This window comes from Carcharodon carcharias, chromosome 7 (assembly GCF_017639515.1).
Source record: "Carcharodon carcharias isolate sCarCar2 chromosome 7, sCarCar2.pri, whole genome shotgun sequence".
Classification (NCBI taxonomy): Eukaryota; Metazoa; Chordata; class Chondrichthyes; order Lamniformes; family Lamnidae; genus Carcharodon; species Carcharodon carcharias.
In genome coordinates this window covers 45,002,355-45,023,021 of record NC_054473.1, presented here as the reverse complement: position 1 = coordinate 45,023,021, position 20,667 = coordinate 45,002,355, and the positions used below count along the sequence as shown (strand labels likewise).

The following is a 20,667-nucleotide window of genomic DNA, read 5'->3' as shown; positions in this document are numbered from 1 at the left end:
GCCGACATGCATCAGCCTTTTTATCACTGTAAATTTGTTCAATCACACATCTCTGCTTGCATGACAACAGCTATTCAGTAGTGAGGTCTGTTCCAAAGGAGCCATTGGTGTTTGTGTAAAGGCAAGATTTTCTTTAATTAAAATAAATAGTGCTTTAGAAATCTGGAGCTGAGAGTAAAGGGCAGGTTCACGCATTCCCATGTTACCACTGAAACATACCTGCTCAAGGGAGATGGAGATAGGTCTGCTGAAGACTATCCATTCTACAATTTCACTGCACGGTGGTGTTGTCAGGGAGCCAGAGTATCTGTAATAGCTCCCAAGTGAGTCAGGTAGCAAATTCCCAAGTACAAAGGGATCCAGAAAAGTTTCTTTTTCTGTAGGAAATAGTAAATATTAATGAAGAGAGCATCATAAATTTTTATATTGTAACATACGAAAAGCAGATGTGGTAATAATTAAGGCACAGATTTGCATCATATTTTTGTTTTGCAATGAAAGTTACATTTACATTGTCACTTCTTTATTTTGAGTACATCATTGGTACAATTTTACATCATTACATCTAGACAAGTTCAAAACCAAAGTTTGAAGAAAGGAAGGGGCAGAGAGTAACTGGATAACTATGTTATTATACCACTGCTGTGAATGACATTTTATAGCAATGTTTTATTTATGTGGTTTGTAAACAAGTGTTATTCAATTTCTAGTGTGCTCCAATTTACAATTGACAGGTCATTCACCACAGACTGCCCCTGGAGCAGAATTTCCTGGATCTGTGGTCACTGAGGTCTGCAAAATCTGATTTATTTGTTTCTGGAAACCAGTACAAATCAGCTCTCCTCATGGTCAGCTTTGCAACAGCGTTAGCACTAACCTATAGGCAGGCTATGTTACTAGCTTCTTGGTTAAGACAATGTACTCAAGTGCAGTAAGATCTTCAAGGTAGATAGAATAAGAGGCCACCAAGGACAACTTGCTTTTATGCAATATCTTTAACATAGTAAGGTTCTTCACATGAGTTTAATCAAGCAAAAATGACACCAAGTGGGAGAAGAATACACTGGCCACAATTTTTCCCTGGTTGGGCGGGCTTGCCAGGTGTGGTTGGGAAGCCGCCCGCCGCCTGCAATCAGCTCCACAATTAAGGCCCATCCTGTATGGATCGTGAGCGGCAGTGGTCAGCGCTACCTGTGTGGGCGGTGGGAGGAGGGAGAGCGGGCCTGGCGTGCAGTTTGCGCATGCGCGCAAAAGAGCACTTTAATTTCCTGAGGCATGGAGCTTCTTTTAAAAAATTTAATAATGACAGTAAAAATTAAAGAAAACATGTCCCCTCATGTGACTCTGTCACATGAGCTGGGACATGTTTTTAATTCCAAAATAAAGTTTTTATTTAATGTTTATTTGCTTTATCCCACTTGTGAATGAGATTTCCTAAAAAATGTAAAGGCCACTTGGCCTTTTCGCCTGCCCGCCAACTGTAGGGTTGGGCAGGCAGCGTTAATTTGAGTTTAATTAGCTTGTTAATGGCCTTAATAGACCTTTCAACTATTGGTGGGAGCACAGCCGACTACGGCGCATGCCTGCCGAACGAAATATCGCACAAGTGCACGATGACATCGAGATGCACGTCTGACGTCATCACGCGCCTGCATGCTGAGCGTAAAATTCTGCCCTTTAGGACAGGCGACCAAATGTTGGTCAAGGAGGTAGGTTTTAAACAGCATTGTGATGAAGCAGAGAGAAGTAGAGAGGCTAAAAGTTTTGAGATGGGGAATTTTAGACTTTGGGCCTAGACAGCACTGTCATCAGTGGTGGTATGAAGGAAGTGAGAAGTGCACAAGAGGCCAGATTTGGAGGAATGCAGTGATCCTAGAGTGTTGTTGAGCTGGAGGTAGCTACTGAGATAGGGTGAGGTGAGGCCATGGCAAAAAAAACCAAACATGTCTTTAGAAAGTGCACATCAGCAGCTTGGCTCATCCCCTGATTTTCCTTTCTACCAAATTCAAAACTTAAATCTGCAAGGATTAAACAGAGTGAGCAAATACCCTCAAGTTTAATGCACTACTTCTCAAATTTTGGTTGTTTGAAGTGACACTGAGACATTTAATTTAAAATGTAATCCATGTGTTTAAATGGATTTTTGATCTGTATTAATCCTTCTGATCCCACTCATGTCATTTCTCCGATATTAAGGGTTCCCTGTAGGTAAGTCAGGAAGCTACATTCTCAATGGAGCTTTCTTCAGTCTTAACCAGACTGTGTAGTTCCTCACACAGCTTTATACAATAGGATTTTTGTATTCTACAAGAATTTTCCAACTGCCTGTAGAGTACTCTTAACTGGAATCACAGTGCTTCCTGCTGCATGGTATAAAGGCTTCAAAGTCCCAGTCAAAGATATATGTTTGAGAATAAAAAGATGGGAGTTGGGAAGCAATCCCAAAGTCAACTTTTTTTCCAATCTGGCAGGAATATTTCAAACTTAAGCAGCAAATTTCAGTTTTATTAAAGGCCTGATTTTAACATGGAGAAGGAATCAGATGGGAATATGCAAGCTGAACGACAAACACCTCTGACCTTGGCAGCATGAGGCTGGTGTGATTTTAACTTTCAGGCTTAATCTGGATATCCCTGGTGAGTAGTCCACACAAAACATTAAATGATAGTAAACTCAAATTGTTTTTCAAAACAGGCTGTGGCCATTTCCTATTTAAGTTACCTAAATGCCATTTAAGTCAATGATTAAAAAATAAAGGGGCCAATTTTAACTTGACCAAGTCAAATGAGATCCATAGACTGACCACTTGAGTATCACAGATACTCCTGCCCAATGCCATACAAGAATTCCAAGATTGTGTCATAAGTGTCTGTTTCAGGCAGAAATCCTTTTGATATGCAAATTGGGATTGTACTCATTGATCTCATTTTAAGACAGATCTGAATGGACAATGTTCCATGCACTCTATTAATATTTTTGCTGTTAGTACATGTAAGAATCTCAAGAAGGTGACTTTTAAATTTTAATAGTTATTCTGGAGTTGTGGAGCCAATCAGTAGCAATTGCTCTTAAGAGAGCTCACCTCCATGATCAATCTCCCCACGGGTAGCCAAGTTGCACCAACCCAAGTACAATGAGCTACATCATGGACATCCTTTTATAGGTTTAGGGAAACCAGCTTGCTGATTTTAAATAAATGAAGCATAGGCTTTGAAATAGCTGGCCCTTTCACTCCAGGCATGGGTGAGTGGTCTGTTTGCACCCCAAAAGTTAAAACCTGTCCCAAATTTTTGTTTTGACTATTTGCAAAGACAAATTCAGAGCCTAAATAAAATTGAAATTTCTTCCTGACTTCAACCAACTTCACTCTTTTTTGCTCACATGCTCCCTCCAACAGTTTAAAAGGTAAAGTGGGCCATGAAAGGGACATTTCACTAAGGGATTGAGTCAGTAATGGTGTTTCATCATCCAAAAATATTATTCCTTTTTTAAGATGGGATGTTTTTCTGTTTTCTCTGTTGCAGAGAACTGCACATCACAACTAAGAATTGCTACAAGGAGCCCAATTTGGATCAAATGGAAGTGATAGGTAGAATTCAACCTTAATTTGCAGTTGGAGCCCGGGGGCAAGGAAGAGAAACAGGATGTGCTGCAAAGTTTGTTAAGTCCAGTGCTGCACTGATACAGGTGAAAGATCATTCTTTCTCGAAGGCAAAATCTATTCAAACTCAAACTGAATTCCCATTTTCTGAAAGCTAAATGTTATCCACTTAACCAGGAAAATTTAAATCCATTTTGACTACAGGCATGGGTGCACTGGGATATTGAAACAACCAGTCCCTAAAATAATTAAAAATCTATTCCATAGTGAACTGGAAGAGTAATAAATTTATATGGCCAGTCTTCAATACTAAAGAAATCAATAGGACTACATGCTAATCCCCATGCTGACCTCACATAACTAATTATATACACTTTAGCTGAGGAGATAAACACCATCAACCATTCGTCAATTGTATGTGTATTGTGTTTTCAGCTTACAAAGCAGTTTTTCATCTTGAAATACAATAGTGACATGAAATAACAGAGAGAATTTATTTCTCCAAAATAAAACAGGAAAGCTTTCATCTTATTTTAATCAGTTGAAGTAGTAATTGTATTGCATCTATTATTTATATACAGTGACCCTTTGCTCCATAAAGTTGATGTGGTAGTTCCTGTAAGAGGTTTGATATTATACTCCTAGACTAGTTCTGATAGCAACTTCAAACACAGAAAATATGCAATTTTATTAGTTTTTAATAATTAAATTCTTACTGTATATGGGCATTAGGTTCAAAGTAATTCAAATTAAGGAGATAAATTTTGTATTGTTCAAACTGCATAAATTACTAGTTGCAGTTCCATCACAGTCTGTTAATACTGATTTACTGAAAGAACAGGTTTGTTAAGTCATTATTTGCATATTTTTCAATAGGTACTGTCACATGACATGATCAATGCATCAAGTCAGCATATGGCAGCAGGTTATCCATTCACTGGAGGCATCAGAGATGAGCTGAATCCTATACATGTGCGTAAACACACACAAACACACACAATCTAACAGGAATCTGCAGTGATCAGGAACAAGAACATGAGTCAATTCTTCCCTCCCTGAGTTTTCTCATTCCACTCTGACAGATGAACAAAATGGACAACAACCCTTAACTTTTTGTTAATCATATCATTTATATTGCTTCGGTAATATACAGTACCAAATTGCAACTGAGTGTTCATTTTGATAATGTTGTATATGGCATTTGAAAAGTTGCATGTGCGAACTGTGGTGAGGTTAAAAAGTTGCCCAACTGTGTCAAATGCTTTAGGGGATCATCATAGTGATGTGTGAGCGCTGCAGAGATGATGGAACAAACTACCAGCGGCATCAACCTAAAACAAATGTGCATAGAAAATACATAATACCAATCAATGATTAAGCACTACTCGAGCATCTCAACAATCCTTAGAGACTAACGCGACAGAAGTTATCTGTAAAGACATAACATCTGGTGCAGATTATCTTGAGCATTCTTTTCAAACAGTAACTATGTCAAATACACAAAACAGAAGGTTTCGAACTGTATGCACAGGCAGCTGGAGCTAAGGGAGATTGCAAATACATTTTGACACATGATTTTCCAGCTGTGCAAAATCTCAGTGTGCCAACATCCAGATGCCACATTTTCTTTATGTTTTGTATGTACAAAAATCTTTATATTTTTTGGATAGACAAAAATATACTTTTTTTGGGTATATATAAAAATATATTAAATACAATATATTTTGTATTTAGATGTATAAATATCTAAAAATTTAGATTTTTCAGTTATTATGAGGATGAAATATAAGCTGTGGAGAAAGAACTCAGACATCAATAAAATTAAAATAAAAACAGAAGATGCTGGAAAAACTCAGCAGGTCTGGCAGCACCTGTAGAGAGAGAAGCAGGGTTAATGTTTCGAGTCCACATGACTTTGCTTTCATCATAAATAAAACTAAACTCTCTGTTAAGGCTCTATGAACAATCCAAAAATCACTGGAAATATTATCATTGAACATGACTTAAACAGACAGGAGGCATGGTAAGGCAATAACGTAATCACACACTTAGAGTGCAAGCATTACTCAATTAGTTTCTGGATGTTCTACTGACTAACATTTATCCCTTATTCAACACCTCCAAAAACAGGTTAACTGATATTATCTCGCTTCTGTGTGACCTATCTGTGCTCACCTTGGCTGCCATGTCTGCCGACAAAACAATATTGATTCCATTTGAAAAGTACTGTAATGCATTGGTGAGAAGAACTTTGGGATGACTTGAAAAGCCCTATACCGATATCTCCCGCTTAAAGCACATTCCAAGAGTGTGTTTTCATTTTAGTGCCTAATTTTGAAAATTAGGGAACTTAGCCGAATAGCACTTCTGGCCTTGACTTCCATTTTCGTTTTGGCACAGTTACTGCGCATGTGCCAAGAACCACCTTGTAACTGTGCAGTTCCCGTCTTTTTTTTTAAACGCTTCTCACCACTTCACTCACCACCTTTCCCAACCCCTCACTCCCTCGCATTTGCCACTTCCCTCTCCCGATCCCCTCATTCCCTCCTACTTGCTACTTCCCTCTTCCAACTCCCTTGCTCCCTCCTGCTCACCACTTCCCTCTTCCAACCCACTTGCTCTGTCCCGCTTGCTGCTTCCCTCTTCCAATTCCCTCTCTCTCTCCCCCACTCACTGCTTCCCTCTCCTCTCCCAAGTACTCATTGTGAGCAAGGGTTCAGGAGAGAGGCAACGAGGTGATCAGGAGAGGGGCATGACGAATGCAAGGTAGGAAGGGGTGGTGAGAGGTTCAAAGGGTGGAAAGGTGTGAGGGGTTCAGGAGAGGGAAGCGGTGAGCAGAAGGGAGCAAGAGAGTCAGGAGAGAGTAGGAGTGACCGATGGGTCGGGAGAAGGATGTGGCAAGTGAGAGGGAACAAGGGGGCTAGCGAGTAGGTGGTGGGAAGTGACAAGCAGGAGGTAAGTAGAAAGAATAGTAAGTAGTAAGTAGTATTAGTAGGTAGTAAGTAGAAAGAAGATTTTAGACCAGTTAGATTCAAGGCAACCAATTGGTTTTTAATGTAAAACTTACTGGTCAGAAACATAACCCATCCTTATCACGTGCTTTCTTATGGAGAATAATTTCTGTTTTGCACATTTTTGTTTAACATGCTGATTTTTAGGAACATATTAGGAGTGCTAAATAAGGGATCACTGTATAAATGCAAGGGCCTTTTTCCAATAGTCCCAAGGTTATACCATGACCGTACACACTCTTTTCAATAATAGTGACGCTTCTCAAATCAGAGCCTTTTTGGGCCATGTAAATTACACTATAGTAGGGCCGTGTTTTACTGTTTCTTCCAGAAGAAGGAAACCATAAATAATTTCTGATTTTCAGAGTTAATAGTATCCTAAACAGCTTCAATATTGTTTCCCTGCTGTGTTGGCGCCAGGGGCTTGTGACTTGCAGTCAACGTAAACCTATTGAATTTGCTAAAGCTGGGCACCTGTGGGTTGAGGGTAAGTGGGAAATGACAAAAATACTCAATGTAGAAGTAGCTTTAGATGATGGTACTAAAATGCAGAAGTTACAATATGCATTTTTTATTTATCCCTGGGAGTTGTGAAGTGCTGAAGCATTAATTGTGTTCATAATTGTCTCTAATACTTTGGCAGAAAATTAACATATAACATGCTCCACTTTGATACAAGCGATTAAACACAATGCGAATGCAAAATACTGCGGATGCTGGAATAAAAGCAGGAAATGCTAGAACTACTCTGCAGGTCCGGCAGTGCCTATAAAGAGAGAAACAATTAACATTTCGGGTCTGTAACCTTTCATCTGAACCAAGAAAAGTTAGAAATGTAACTTTCTATCACCCGTGCTCCACTCTCTCAAAGAACCTCCTTTTTGCTCTTCTTCCCGCCCTCCTCCCTTTTACTTGCTCAAAACCAATTACATTTCTCAATTTTTCCAGTTGTGATGAAAGGTCACAAACTTGAAATGTTGGGCAGGATATTCCCAGCCCTGAGGTGATGGCCTTGAGGGCAAGGCAGACAGGGAAATTAGTCAGGTGCCATAGCAGGTCAGCTACCTGCTGCAGCTGCACTACTGGGTAAGTTTCTTAGCAGCATGCAGATCAGCTGCCTGCCAAACGGAGGCGAGTAGTCAATTTAAATAACTAGGCCCTATTAAGGACAATTTTCCCCAGATTGCCATCATTTTGCTGCCAGGGCCCAGTCTCCCACTGCTTGGGGGCTGCAAACTTCATGTTGGCAGCCTCCTTGTGGCCCTCCAGGGTTCATCAGATGTGGACATTCCATGTCCCCCCCACAAAAAACAGGCACAGGCAGGGAAGGCCACCCTTGTGGGCCTGCCAGCCTGATGTTTGAACCAAGGCTGAGGTCTGGAGCTGAGTGGTCCTGGCGGAGTCCAAACTGAGCAACAGTGAGGTTATTGGTGAGTACTGCAGGTGCCACTTAAATACCATTGCCACAACAGCTGTCATCACCCTGTTGATGATTGAAAGTAAGCTGATTTTTTTTATTTATTCATGGGATGAGGGTGTCGCTGGCTAGGCCAGCATGTATTGCCCAACCCTAATTGCTCTCGAGAAGGTGGTGGCAAGCTGTCTTCTTGAACCGCTGCAGTCCATGTCATATAGGTACACCCACAGTGCTGTTAGGAAGGGAGTTCCAGGATTTTGACCCAGCGACATTGAAGAAACAGCGATATATTTCTAAGTCAGGATGATAAGTAGCTTGTAGGGGAACTTCCAGGTGGTGGTGTTCCCATCTATCTGCTGCCCTTGTCCTTCTAGATGGTAGATGTCATAGGTTTGAAAGGTACTGTTTAAGAAGCCATGGTGAATTCCTGCAGTGCATCTTGTAGATGGTACACACTCCTGCCACTGTGCATTGGTGGTGGAGAGAGCAAATGTTTGTGGATGTGGTACCAATCAAGCATGCCGCTTTGTCCTGAATGGTGTCAAGCTTCTTGAGTGTTGTTGGAATCTTTCCACGCTTAGTACTGTTTTTTTCTCATTTTGAAACTGATGGGGATCAACTCCGAGGGCCTGGAACTGTGATCTGACCATGGATAGGGCTTGAAGTAAGTCACCACTGCAATGGCTGGGAATTGAACCCGAGAAAACTGTTTGGAAGGCAGCTATGCTCACCACTATAGCACCATCTGCACTCATTCTGGCAAGTGGGGAGTATTCCATAACACTACAACTTGTGCCTTGTAGAAGGTGGACAGGCTTTGGGGAGTCAGGACATGAGTTACTTGCCGCAGGATTCCTAGCCTCTGACCTACTCTTGTAGCCACAGTATTTATATGGCTAGTTCAGTTCAGTTGCTGGTCAACAGTAATTAGCCCCCAGGATGTTCATAATGGGAGATTCGGCGATGATAATGCCATTGATTGTGAAGGGGCGATAGTCAGATGCCCTCTTATTGGAGATGGTCAATGACTGGCACTTGTGTGGTACTAATGTTATTTTCCACTTGTCAGCCCATACCTGGATATTGTCCAGGTCTTGCTGCATTTGGACATGGACTGCTTCAGTACCAGAGTCGTCGCGAATAATGCTGAAAATTGTGCAAACATCAGCGAACATTCCCACTTCTGACCTTGTGATGAAAGGAAGGTCATTGATGAAGCAGCTGAAGATGGTTGGGCCTAAGACACTACCCTGAGGAACTCAGGCAGCGATGTCCTGGATCTGAGATGATTGATCTCCAACAACCACAATCACCTTCCTTAGTGTTAGGTTAGACTCCAACCAGCGGACAATGTTTCCCCGATTCCCAATGATTCCAGTTTTGCTAGGGCAACTTGATGCCACACTTGGTTAAATGCTACCTTGATGTCAAGGGCAGTTAATCTCACCTCACCTCTGGACTTGAACTGTTTGGTCCATGTTTGAATGAAGGCTGTAATGAGGTCAGGAGCTGAGTGACCCTGGCGGAACCCAAACTGAGTGTCAATGAAATTATTGCAAAGCAAGTGCCACTTGATAGCACTGTTGATGGCCCATAATTTTACTGATGATCGAGAGTAGACTGATGGGCTGGTAATTGGCTGGGTTAGATTTGTCCTGCTTTTTGTGTTCAGGACATACCTGGGCAATTTTCCACATTGCCAGGTAGCTGTACTGGAACAGCTTGGCTAGGGGCGTGGCAAGTCCTTGAGCACAAGTCTACGGTACTTGCCAGAATATTGTCAGGGGCCATTGCCTTTGCAGTATCCAGTGCCTTCAGCCATTTCTTGATATCATGTGGAGTGAATCGAATTGGATGAGGACTGGCATCTGATGCTGGAGACTTCTGGAGGAGGCCGAGATGGATCATCCACTCGTCACTTCTGGCTGAAGATTGTTGCGAATGCTTCAGCCTCATCTTTTGCACCGATGTTCTGGGTTCCCCCATCATTGCGGATGGAGGTATTTGTGGAGCCTCCTCCTCCAGTGAGTTATTTAGTTGTCCACCACCATTCACGACCAGATGTGGCAGGACTGCAGATCTGATCCGTTGGCTGTGGAATCGCTTAACTTTATCACTTGCTGCTTATGCTGTTTGGCACACAAGTAGTCCATGGTGTAGCTTCACCAGGTTGACACCTCATTTTTAGGTATGCCTGGTGCAGCTCCTGGCATGCCCTCCTCACTCTTCATTGAACCAGGGTTGATCCCCTGGCTTGGTGGTAATGGTAGACTGGTGGAATATGCCGGGCCATGAGGTTACAGATTGTGGTTGAGTGCAATTCTGCTACTGCTGATGGCCCACAGCACCTCATGGATGCCGAGTCTTGAGTTGCTAAATCTGTTTGAAATCCATCCCATTTAGCATGGCATTAGTGTCACACAACAAGGGTATCCTCAATGTGAAGACGGGGCTTCATCTCCACTAGGATACTGTCATGGACAGATGCATCTGCGGCAGGCAAGTTGGTGAGGATGAGGTGAAGCATGTTTTTCCATCTTCTTGGTTCCCTCATCACCTGTCGCAGACCCAGTCTAGCAGCTATGTCCTTTAGGACTCAGCCAGCTCGGTCTATGGTGGTGCTACCACATCACTTTGGGTGATGGACATTGAAGTCCCCCACCTAGATTACATTCTGCTCCCCTGCCACTCTCAGTGCTTCCTTCAAGTGGTGTTCATCAGCAGAGGGAATGCGGTACGGGGCCGAAGGTGATGTTGAGGACTCCCAGGGCAACTCCCTCCCAACTGTATACCTCAGTACCGGGGAGTGAATTTAATTGCCACAACCCTGTGACGGTGGTGACCTCACGAGGAGACCAAGACGGATTATCCATGGTGTTCCTCCTAGCTTTCCATGGAACTTCTTCCAAAGTTATAGCAGATGTTTGTCAAATCCTCCACGAAAATTGAACTCATGCATATTTTGCTTGCACTGGTTATTGCATCAGGCTGTACTACCTTAATAATTTGCCAAGTTTGTGAATGGCTAGATTAGTTGGAGGAATTTGGGATGGGGGAGTGCTGTGGTTCAATAGAGTCCAGAACACTCACAGGAGGAAATAATAGTGAAAATAATTTGAATGCTAGAAGAAACCAGAAAAATGGCGGTAAGTAAATGAAAACTTGCTGCCCTGCTGTATTAACAAGACTTGCTTTGTACACTAGTAAAACGTAAACAAGTAAATATGTAACATTTATAAATTGAGACGACTAGCCACAACAGCCCAAAGAACAAATTGCATTTATGTTGCTGACCTAACATGGAAAAATGCCCCAAGGTGCTTCACACAGGTGTAATGGGAAATAAATGGACACTGTTCCAATGAAGGAGGTTTTGGGAAGAGCCTGTAGCTCAGTCAAAGAGATAGCTTTATGAATAGCCTTCAAAGAGAAAAGAAAGATGGAGGGTTAGAGAGGTTTGGGGGAGGAGCTTCAAAATATGGCCCCCCCCAATCAGAGGAAGATTAGCTTAAGTTTGCAGAGGGATGAAGAGGGGAAGTCAGTTAGCTGAGCTTTGGAATATTAAAATCTAGAAGTGACAAAGTCATAAATCAGGGTTCAGCAGCAGATGGGCTCAGGTAAGGGAAGAGATGTGGTATTGTTACATTTCAGTGATTTTGTTATTTTTCCTCTGACTTTGTGTGAAAAAGAAACAAAGGATTTGCATTGATATAGTGTCTTTCACCACCTCAGGACGCCCTTTGATTTTTTATACATAAAATCAATGCAAAAAAAGTAAATTACTTTGCATGCAAAAATGGCGGGGGGATTGAGGGGGGCATGGGGGTGATAGGGGAAGGTGAACTCAACTCTGTGCTCCTCAGAATGCTGGACAGCTGTTTTATCTTTTGTTACAATTGTGAGGTTTATAAGATTATAATGTTTTGGGACTGTGTTTTTAAATTTAAAGGTAAAATTAAGAGGGTTATATGACTTGTTCTGAAGTCTGCCTGACTATAAGCAGGGGTGATTTGATGGCTTAAGATCAAAGGGAGGCCCAGATTGTGTTGCTGGGGTTTGTAAGGTGTTCATGGCAAGAGACAATGGCAGCAGCCTCAATGGGTCAACTCTGATCTCCCACAGTCCCAAAAAGGCATTCAAAGTATCAGGTTTTAAACAGTTGTGCTGTAAGCTGTCCATTTAGTTCAAAGATGAAAGAGAGTTGGGGGTCAAGAATAGCTAACCAGCATTTCTACCTGGATGCAAGGCTAAAGGGTTTCGTGTTGCCATGGGGAACAGTGCAGGGGAAGCATTTTTGAGATCAGGCTACTGGCTTCCCTCTACAAATCAATGAATGTCACAGACAGACAGTGGTTTTTGAGTGGTCAGCAGGAAGAAGAGGCTGCTTTGCTTTGTGAGCTACCATAGCCAGATGCAGGAGGGACGGGATCTCTAGTCGAAGAGATGCGTCCTGCAGCAATCTAAGAATTCTGGGAGATTCATCCTAGCATGGCCAGAGGGGCAGAATAATCAGGACAGGCTTTACTGCTGGTAGTGGATTTAGGAAACTCTCTAAAAACCTAGGGAAGTACCTGGAGGCACTGGAAGTTACCACTCAGCAAAATGGGAAAACATACACCCATTGGAACTGGGAGCAACTGTGGATCGTTTGGTATAAGGATTGTAATTCTGTCAAGAATGCCATGTGATGAACTTAAAAGGGGAACGTACCTTTCTGTAGATTAAAGTTTAAGTTGCCTACAAAATCAATGTTTAGTTAATAGTGTTTTTAGTCATTTGTTACAGTAAAAAATCTGAAAACGTAAAATCTTGTTGTCTCAGCCTTTCCAACTATTAACTGCAAGTTCGAATTTCTTTTTAAACATTATCAGTCTCGAAAGTGATCATAACACTTTAGCTTTACATCCAGAAAGGGTTGTTTGCCTATCAAAGGAAAATTAAACTCATTCATTGGTTCCTATCACATCTCCACTGCTCTACTGGTGCAGCTCATATTCTCTTCCTAAACACCCGACCCATTCTTCTCCTGATATGTCTTGATTTCATTGACTGAATCATGTAGTATCCAATCTATTATTATTCTGCTCCAGGTGTAAGCTCTATTATGCTGTACTTCTCTCTGATCAAAATATGTTGTTCTGGGATTAGGAAGTCCTATAGAAGGCTTGTATTCTCCTGGAACAACACAGGAGGCAGTCTGCAATGCCAAACTTTTAGATTTTATATGTTCAATTGTCTGCTGCAACATAAACAATTACTCACCCATGCAGACCTATAAACTAGAGGATAGTTTTGCCTGTCCAAAAGCAAGACAAAAATGGAGATGAAGGGATTGTGTAGAGAACCCTTTCCATTGTACATCAAATTACTGGAAAGTGCCAGAATCAGCATATGATCCTCTCATCTTCAATAGGCTACACCCTCTCAATGAGATAGAAGCTCAAACTACAAACCAACAGACAAGTGTATTTAACACTAAAGGGTAAATAAACAGTATTCAGCACAAATAGTGCACTTACATTAGTTACGAGATTTGCTATTCTCCTCAAAAACTCTGCTGCCAATATAAAGAGTGGTTGCTCACTTCTTACATGGTGAATAGAGCTATAGAGCCATTGGTTTAACACAATCTCGGCTGGTTTCAGAATGTCCGCCAACTGGCATAAAGTCCACCACAAATATACACATTCCTTGCCCTTCTTCAATTTATCTCTTAAGTTCCAATGCTGTTGTATCTCCAGGTTGGCCTGGAAATCCTTTTGCCACATTTACAAGGACTGAGCTTGTTCAGCTTTGGCTATCTTACCTTACAACATACACACAGGCCGAAATTTTCCGTCTCCGTTGGCGTCAGGCATCATGAAGGGCGGTGAGGGGATGGCGACAACATGGCAAAAAGGCCAAAAATCGGTTTCACGCCACCGTGAAACCAGTTTAGGATTGTCTGCTCCACCTGTCAATAGTGGGCCGCGTTTCCCGCAGCCATCCATCAGGAACCTAGGCCTGAATTTTTCAGGTGGCAGGCAGAATCGGCAGGAGCAACTGTGGAGCCGGTCGCCACCTGCAATCGGCTCTGCACCACCATCTTACGTGGGTGGCCCAATTAAGACCCACCCAACGTAATATGCGATCCGTAGCGCTCAGCACTACCTGTGCAGGTGGGGGGAGTAGGGAGAGTTGGGGTCAGCGCTCTTTTGCATGAGATGGGACATGTTTTTATACTTAGGAATTTTTAAAAATTTATTTAATAAAAGCTTTAGGAAACCTCATCCCGCTTGGCCTTTTCACCAGCCCGCCAGCTTTATGGTTGGACAGGCATCATTACCAATTACATCAATTGCTTTCTTAATGAACTTAATAGGCCATTTACATATCAGCGGGCGCGCAGCCGACTTTGCCGTGTGCCTGCCGAACGAAATATCGCGGAACTGCGCCATCACGTATGGACGCACGCTCGATGTCATCACGCATCATTTTATGCGTCCGTGTGTCAGGCCCACCCCTGGACGCCAACTGAAAAATCCTGCCCCTATTTTCAATGCTTTAGCATCTTATTATAAGCCTTGCTCGCAGGAATCAGCCCCCCCACACTGAATCATCGGGGCATGTTGCCATGTGCTTCACAACTGTGCATAAGTGACGAGCACCATACAAGCCGCACTTCGCTCGGGACTTCGAGGTTTGTTTACCTACCTTGCTTCAGACAGCTCTCGCGTTCATCGGTGCCAGGCTTCGCAGGCAGCACCACATCACTTTTAGGGGAACTCATGGGCGGGTCTCTTCCTACCAGACCAGCCGTAAGGTGGGGGTGGCTTTTCAACAGCTGCAGGGCTAGGGCTTGCTTGGGGAAGGAGGAGAAGTGGCCTCAAGCAAGAGAAGAGGCTGCAGTGGGAGGGCTGTACTGGAAAAAGGGGTTATCCCAGGGTGATCTGTGCAAATGGCCTTAAGATGATGAGGGCTTTGGAGGCAGTCTGCAAAGGAGATGAGGCCAGGTGGAGATGTGAGGATGTGTGAGAGACTGTGAGTGGTGATGTCCCTTGAGCTGGCAGTGAGTGAGATGCCATTGAATGTGTGATGGCCTTGTAAGTGTGTGAGTATACAGTGATAAAATGGTTGCCTTACCCTTGCACTATGGATGAGATCATTCATCAGTTTTCTGCACTGGATGGTTGACCTCTTGTGTGCAGCACTGGCACTGACCACCTCTGCCAAGCTGAAGTAGCGGGACTGATGGGCCTCCTGCGGCCAGAGCGGGGGTAGAGGACACCGTGGCGGGCCTCCACGGCATCCAGAAGGTGTCCCAGGGATACAACATTGAGTCAGGGGGCTGAACTCTTCTTGGCTTTTGGGGCCATGTCTTTACCATAGCAGTTTTGGGCTACAAGCATTGAGAAGTGTGCATGCGGCTGCAGATTAAATATGGTGCTCTGCGTGAGGAAGTGTTGAGGTAACGGCGAGGCCGCCCTCCAGCGAGATAGTGTGCTTCCTGTAGCTGCATAATTAATGAGGCAGGGATGGGACCATACGGCACGAAAACCCACCACTGCAGCTGGTGGGTAAAGTGACTTTCTTCCTGCCCGCTACCATACTTTGTGCAAATCTGGGACGACTCTGCCCATAGTCATCTGACAACCTTTTATCAGTTTCAGGAAGGTAGTTTCAACTCAATGTATCAGCTACATTTGTGTGTCTTTTTTGTATTCTACTGTCATATTATATGCTACATATACTGGTAACAATTAAGCCTGCCTCATCACCATGTCCTTGTTGAACTTGATGTGTGAACATGTGACATAAAAGGAGCCAGTTCAAGGAAGCAGCAGAGAATTGGTGATTTGACTGCTCTTACTGGTGTTTTTGTTTTTCATGTTGGATCGGGAGGTAGTGGGTCCTATAAATTTAACTCCTATGACCTCAAACCTCCTGCAATGGCTGCTCTTCATCCTCTTCCATGTGTTTGACAGTTAAGGTGCAATACCTACACTGGAGAATTTAATGAAAGACTTACTTTAGTAAGTCACTGCTCATCCCTGGAACTCTATTGTGCCCACTGGTACTTTAATAATTGATAAACTAACACAATGTAAGAATTAAGTAAATGCTGTGTGGATTTGGATATTATACATAAATTGTTGCTTAACAAGTGGTTTAGAAGCAAAAAAGGCACTAACGACAGGTATGTGCTTTAGAAATGGTTTCTCCCAGGATTTAACCTGGCAAGTTAGCAGTTCTGAAATAGAGTTGCATTTGACTCAAAATATTAACTCTGTTTCTCTCTCTACTGATACTGCCAGACCTGCTGAGTATTTCCAGCACTTTCTGTTTTTATTAAAAGTTAACAGTCAGTGAATGCAATACCAAGAAATTTTTGTTACTCATTAACTCACAATTAGCATGTGTGTTAGCTCTAAAACACAGTGCAAATTAAACCTTTAGTAGGTTTCTTCTCAGTAAGCCACAAGTCTCAGTGCACATCGTATGAGGTGTTTTGTGTAAGATGTATATTGTGTGACCTACAATTCAACACTTGAGAAATTAGCCAAGGGACTGAATGTACCTTGAAGTACTTATTTCCAAGGCTCTAAATTTTGGCACTAAAGTGCAAAATTCCATGCTGATGTCCTTAACTTTCACTGGACCTATTTACACTCAAAAAATATAGTAGAGAGCATTATTTATTGCAAACTTCTTTTTCTGACATACATCAGGTCCATTTTAAAAAATGACATTAGTATGTCTTAATGATTAACAAATAAGGATATAATTATATTTCTTGTTAATAGGACAATGGCTTAGCTTTGAAATTTAGCCTATCATTAAGGCACCAAAGAAAAATAAATTACCCTATTAGAGAACAATATAAATGGTTAAAAAAAGTCATTTTTCAGTCATAAAGAGCCTTACGCAAAATAATTACTGAAATCAGTTTTAACATCAGAGCAGTACAAATGAGGGAACTCATTGTACAACTACTGAAACATTATACAAAACACAAAACTGCACATGCTGGAAATCTGAAACTAAAGCAGAAAATATGGGGGACAGAAAAACAGGTTGGGTAGCATTTGTGGAGAGAGCAGATAATTTTGCTTCTTGCGCATAGATATTTAATCAGAAATGAAAGAAATTACAGAAAAATGGCATTTAAAAAATTATTGTAGCTTTGTTTTACTACTTCACAAATGCTGTTGATCAATAATTTCTTAAACTTCCGAGAAAGAGTCGACATTGGAAACATTGCCAGGGAGGGAGGCGGTGAGGGTGCGGCCAGGAAACCAGAATTCCAGGCAGTCGGATGTTAAACTTAACAGCAGGACTTCATTGAAAAGCTTTTACTCCATTTATGTTTGAGAGTCTGGCCAACTGCCAGATGGAAAAGCCAGCTGGCACAAGGCAGCAGCTAGGGGCCACAGCGGATTGTCCCTGACAATTGAGAAGGTCTCGGTTCAGTGGAGCTGGACATGGCAGTGAGGGGGAGGAAGTGAAATTGCTGGTGCTGTTTGGGGAAAGGGCGGCAGGGCAAAGTGAGTGGGGGGGGGGCACAAAAACAGCAGTGGGGAAAATAGGTCGGGAGTGGTGGGGGGAATAGTGAGAGTGGGGGAGAAAAAATGGTGGGGGTTATAAGAGAGTGAGGAGGAGAAGGCAGTGGCGGGAGAGCACAGGGAAAAAGAGCAGGGAGAAAGAGAGCATGGGAGGAAAGAGGGAGGATGAGAGAGCAGAAGGGGAGAGACATTGCAGGGAGAAAGATCAAGGGGAGAAAGAGCTGGGGAGAGAAATTGCAACGGGAATGAGATAGTTGGGGAAATAAATTGCAGAGAGATATAGAGAGAGGGTGCAGACAGAGAGCTGCAGGAGAAGAGGCAAAGAGAGTGGGGGAAGGAGGTGGGAAAAAGAAAGTAAGATAAAGTGCTTGGAAGGAAAGAGAGCAGGAGGAAAGAGGGCGGGGAAACAGGGCAAGGAAAAGAGGGTGACAGAAAGATGGCGAGGGAAAGAGTGTGAGGGAAAGATGGTGGGGAAGGATAGTAGGGAAATGAGAGCAGGGGCAAAGAGGGCATGTGAAAGAGGGTGGGGGCAAAAGAGTGGGGGAACGATAGTGGGGGAATGAGGGAGGGGAAAGAGGGCAGGGGAAAGAGGCATGGGAAAAGAGGGTAGGGAAGTGGGTGGGGAAATGAAGGCAGGGAAAGAGGGCAAAGAAAAGAGGAGGGAGGAAAAGGGGCAAAGGAAAGAGGGGGGAGGAAAGAGGGGGAAGAAAAGAGGGTGGAGGAAAAAGGGTGGAGGAAAGAGGGCGGGGAACAAGGGTGGGAGAAAGAGGAGGGAGGGAAGAAGGGGGAGGAAAGAGGGGTGGGCAAAAGATGCTAGGGGAAAAGAGGGCAGGAGGAACAAGGGTGGGGGAAAAGACAGGAGGAACAACTGTAGGGAAAACGAGGGCAGGGAAAAAAGGGTAGGGAAAAGAGGGTGCAGGAAAGGAGGAGAGAGAAAAGGAGAGGGGGGAAGAGGACAGGGAAAAGAGGGTTGGGAAAAGAGGGCGGGGAAAGCAGGCGGGGGAAAGAGGGGAGGGAAAGAAGAGAATGAGGGTGTGATGATGAGGGCAGGAGAATGAAGGTGGGGTAAAAAGGGCGGGATGAAACAGTGTAGGGGGAAAGAGGACTGGAGGAAAGAGGGCCGGGGGGGAAAGAGGGCCGGGGGGGAAAGAGGGCCGGGGGGGAAAGAGGGCCGGGGGGGAAAGAGGGCCGGGGGGGAAAGAGGGCCGGGGGGGAAAGAGGGCCGGGGGGGAAAGAGGGCCGGGGGGGAAAGAGGGCCGGGGGGGAAAGAGGGCCGGGGGGAAAGAGGGCCGGGGGGAAGGAAGAAGTGCGGGGTAAGGAGGGCAGAGGGATGAGGGTGGGGGGACGAGGGCATGGGCACCAGTGCAGAACATAAGGGTGAGGGAAGAGAGGGCGGGGAAGAAAGGGCGGGGGAGAGAGGGCGAATGAATGAGGGTGGGGTATACAAGGCAGGGGAAGATGGCAGGGGAAATGAGTGTGGGAAAAAAGAGGATGGGGAAAAGGGGGTGGGGAAAAACAGAGCAATATATAGAGGGCAGGGGAATGAAAGCGCGGAAAGAGAACAATGGCAGAAAAATGCAGGAGGGAGAATGAAGGCAGGGTAAAAAGGCAGAGGAATGAGGGCAGGGGAAAGAGGGAGGAGAAAGAGGGCTGGGGAATGGGGGCAGGGGTACGAGGGCAAGGGTACGAAAGTGAGTGAAATGAAAGCAGGGGGGATCAGAGGCAGGGTAGCGTAGCCAGGTGGGTGGGGGAAACGAGGGCAGGGGGATGAGGGTAGGAGTGACGGGGAAGGGAAAGAGGGTAGGGGTAAAAGGGCAGTGGAACAAGGGCAGGGAAAGAGGGTATGAGTGCAGGGGAACGAGAGCAGGGAAAAAGAGGGCTCAGGAAAAGGTGGAGGAAAAGGGGCAGGGGGAAACAGGGTGGGGGAAAGAGGGCATGGGAACGAAGCAGTGGAACAAGGGCAGGGAAAGAGGGTAAGGGAACAAGGGTGGGGCAAAAAAGGTAGGGGAAAGGGGACAGGGCAAAGAGGGCATGGGAGCAAGGACAATGGAAGGAGGGCAGGGTAAGAGTGTACGAGGGCGGGAGAATGAATGCGGGGCAAAGAAGGTGAGGACAAAGAGGGCATGGAAATGAGGGCAGTGGAACTAGCGCATGGAAAGAGGCTACGAATGTAGGTCAAAAAGGGTAGGGAAAGGAGGGTGGGCCAAGAGGGCGGGGCAAAAAGGATGGGGCAATGACAGCAGGGTGAAGAGAGTGGAGGGAGCAGGGGAAGGAAACGGGAAGAAGGGGAAGGGGAAAAGACAGTGGGCGAAAGGAGTGTGGGAAGGGAACAGGAGGTGATGAGCAATTGAAAGGGAGCAGTGGGAAAGGGAGCGACAGCAGGATAAAGGGTGCATGGGAGAAAGAGAGCATTATACAAATAAGAGATCAGGGAGGAAAAGAGATCACATCAAGGTAGAAAAGAGGTTTTATTTGAGGTGTTGGGTGGCAAGCGCCTCTGCTCCTCCTGGCCGACAAGCGTTTCAGGAAAAGTCTTTATTTTCTAGATCTGGCAGCTCACATCATCTTTCATCTCATTGGTTTCTCAATTGATTGAAACGGCTGCCAAAATCAGAACGCAACCATATTTAAATGTTACAGTCATTGGCATGACACTCCAGAGCAGATAACTAGACCCTCCCAAACCCGGTACAGTTACGCCTGAAGTACGCACATTCACGACGGCTGATTTCACATTTTTATCTTGTTAACCTTCATCCAATCCTCTCCCACCAATCATGAGGATGGAAGGGATGGGTTAATATTCCCTGGATTACCAATACTTCATCTGTTTTCTGTACAAATGCTGAGTGCTTCATCAGTAATATCACCTGACTTTTCAATTGTATTCAGAATCTTCTATTTTTATATATACAAAGAACAAAGAAAAGTACAGCACAGGAACAGGCCCTTCGGCCCTCCAAGCCTGCGCCAATCATATTGCCTGTCAACTAGAACATTTTGCACTTCCGGGGTCCACATCCCTCTATTCCCATCCTATTCATGTATTTTTCAAGCTGCCTCTTAAACATCACTATCGTACCGGCTTCCGCCACC

At 44.2% G+C, this 20,667-nt stretch overlaps 1 protein-coding gene across 1 annotated transcript in view; it reads right to left on the bottom strand.

Annotated features, from left to right (window-relative positions):
- Positions 1-20,667, bottom strand: part of LOC121279750 (receptor-type tyrosine-protein phosphatase gamma-like) — a 783,231-nt gene that overhangs the window by 273,983 nt on the left and 488,581 nt on the right. The window contains exon 7 of the mRNA XM_041191026.1: positions 220-377. Coding sequence (XP_041046960.1) covers positions 220-377 — 158 coding nt within the window. The remainder of the gene's footprint in view (positions 1-219; positions 378-20,667) is intronic.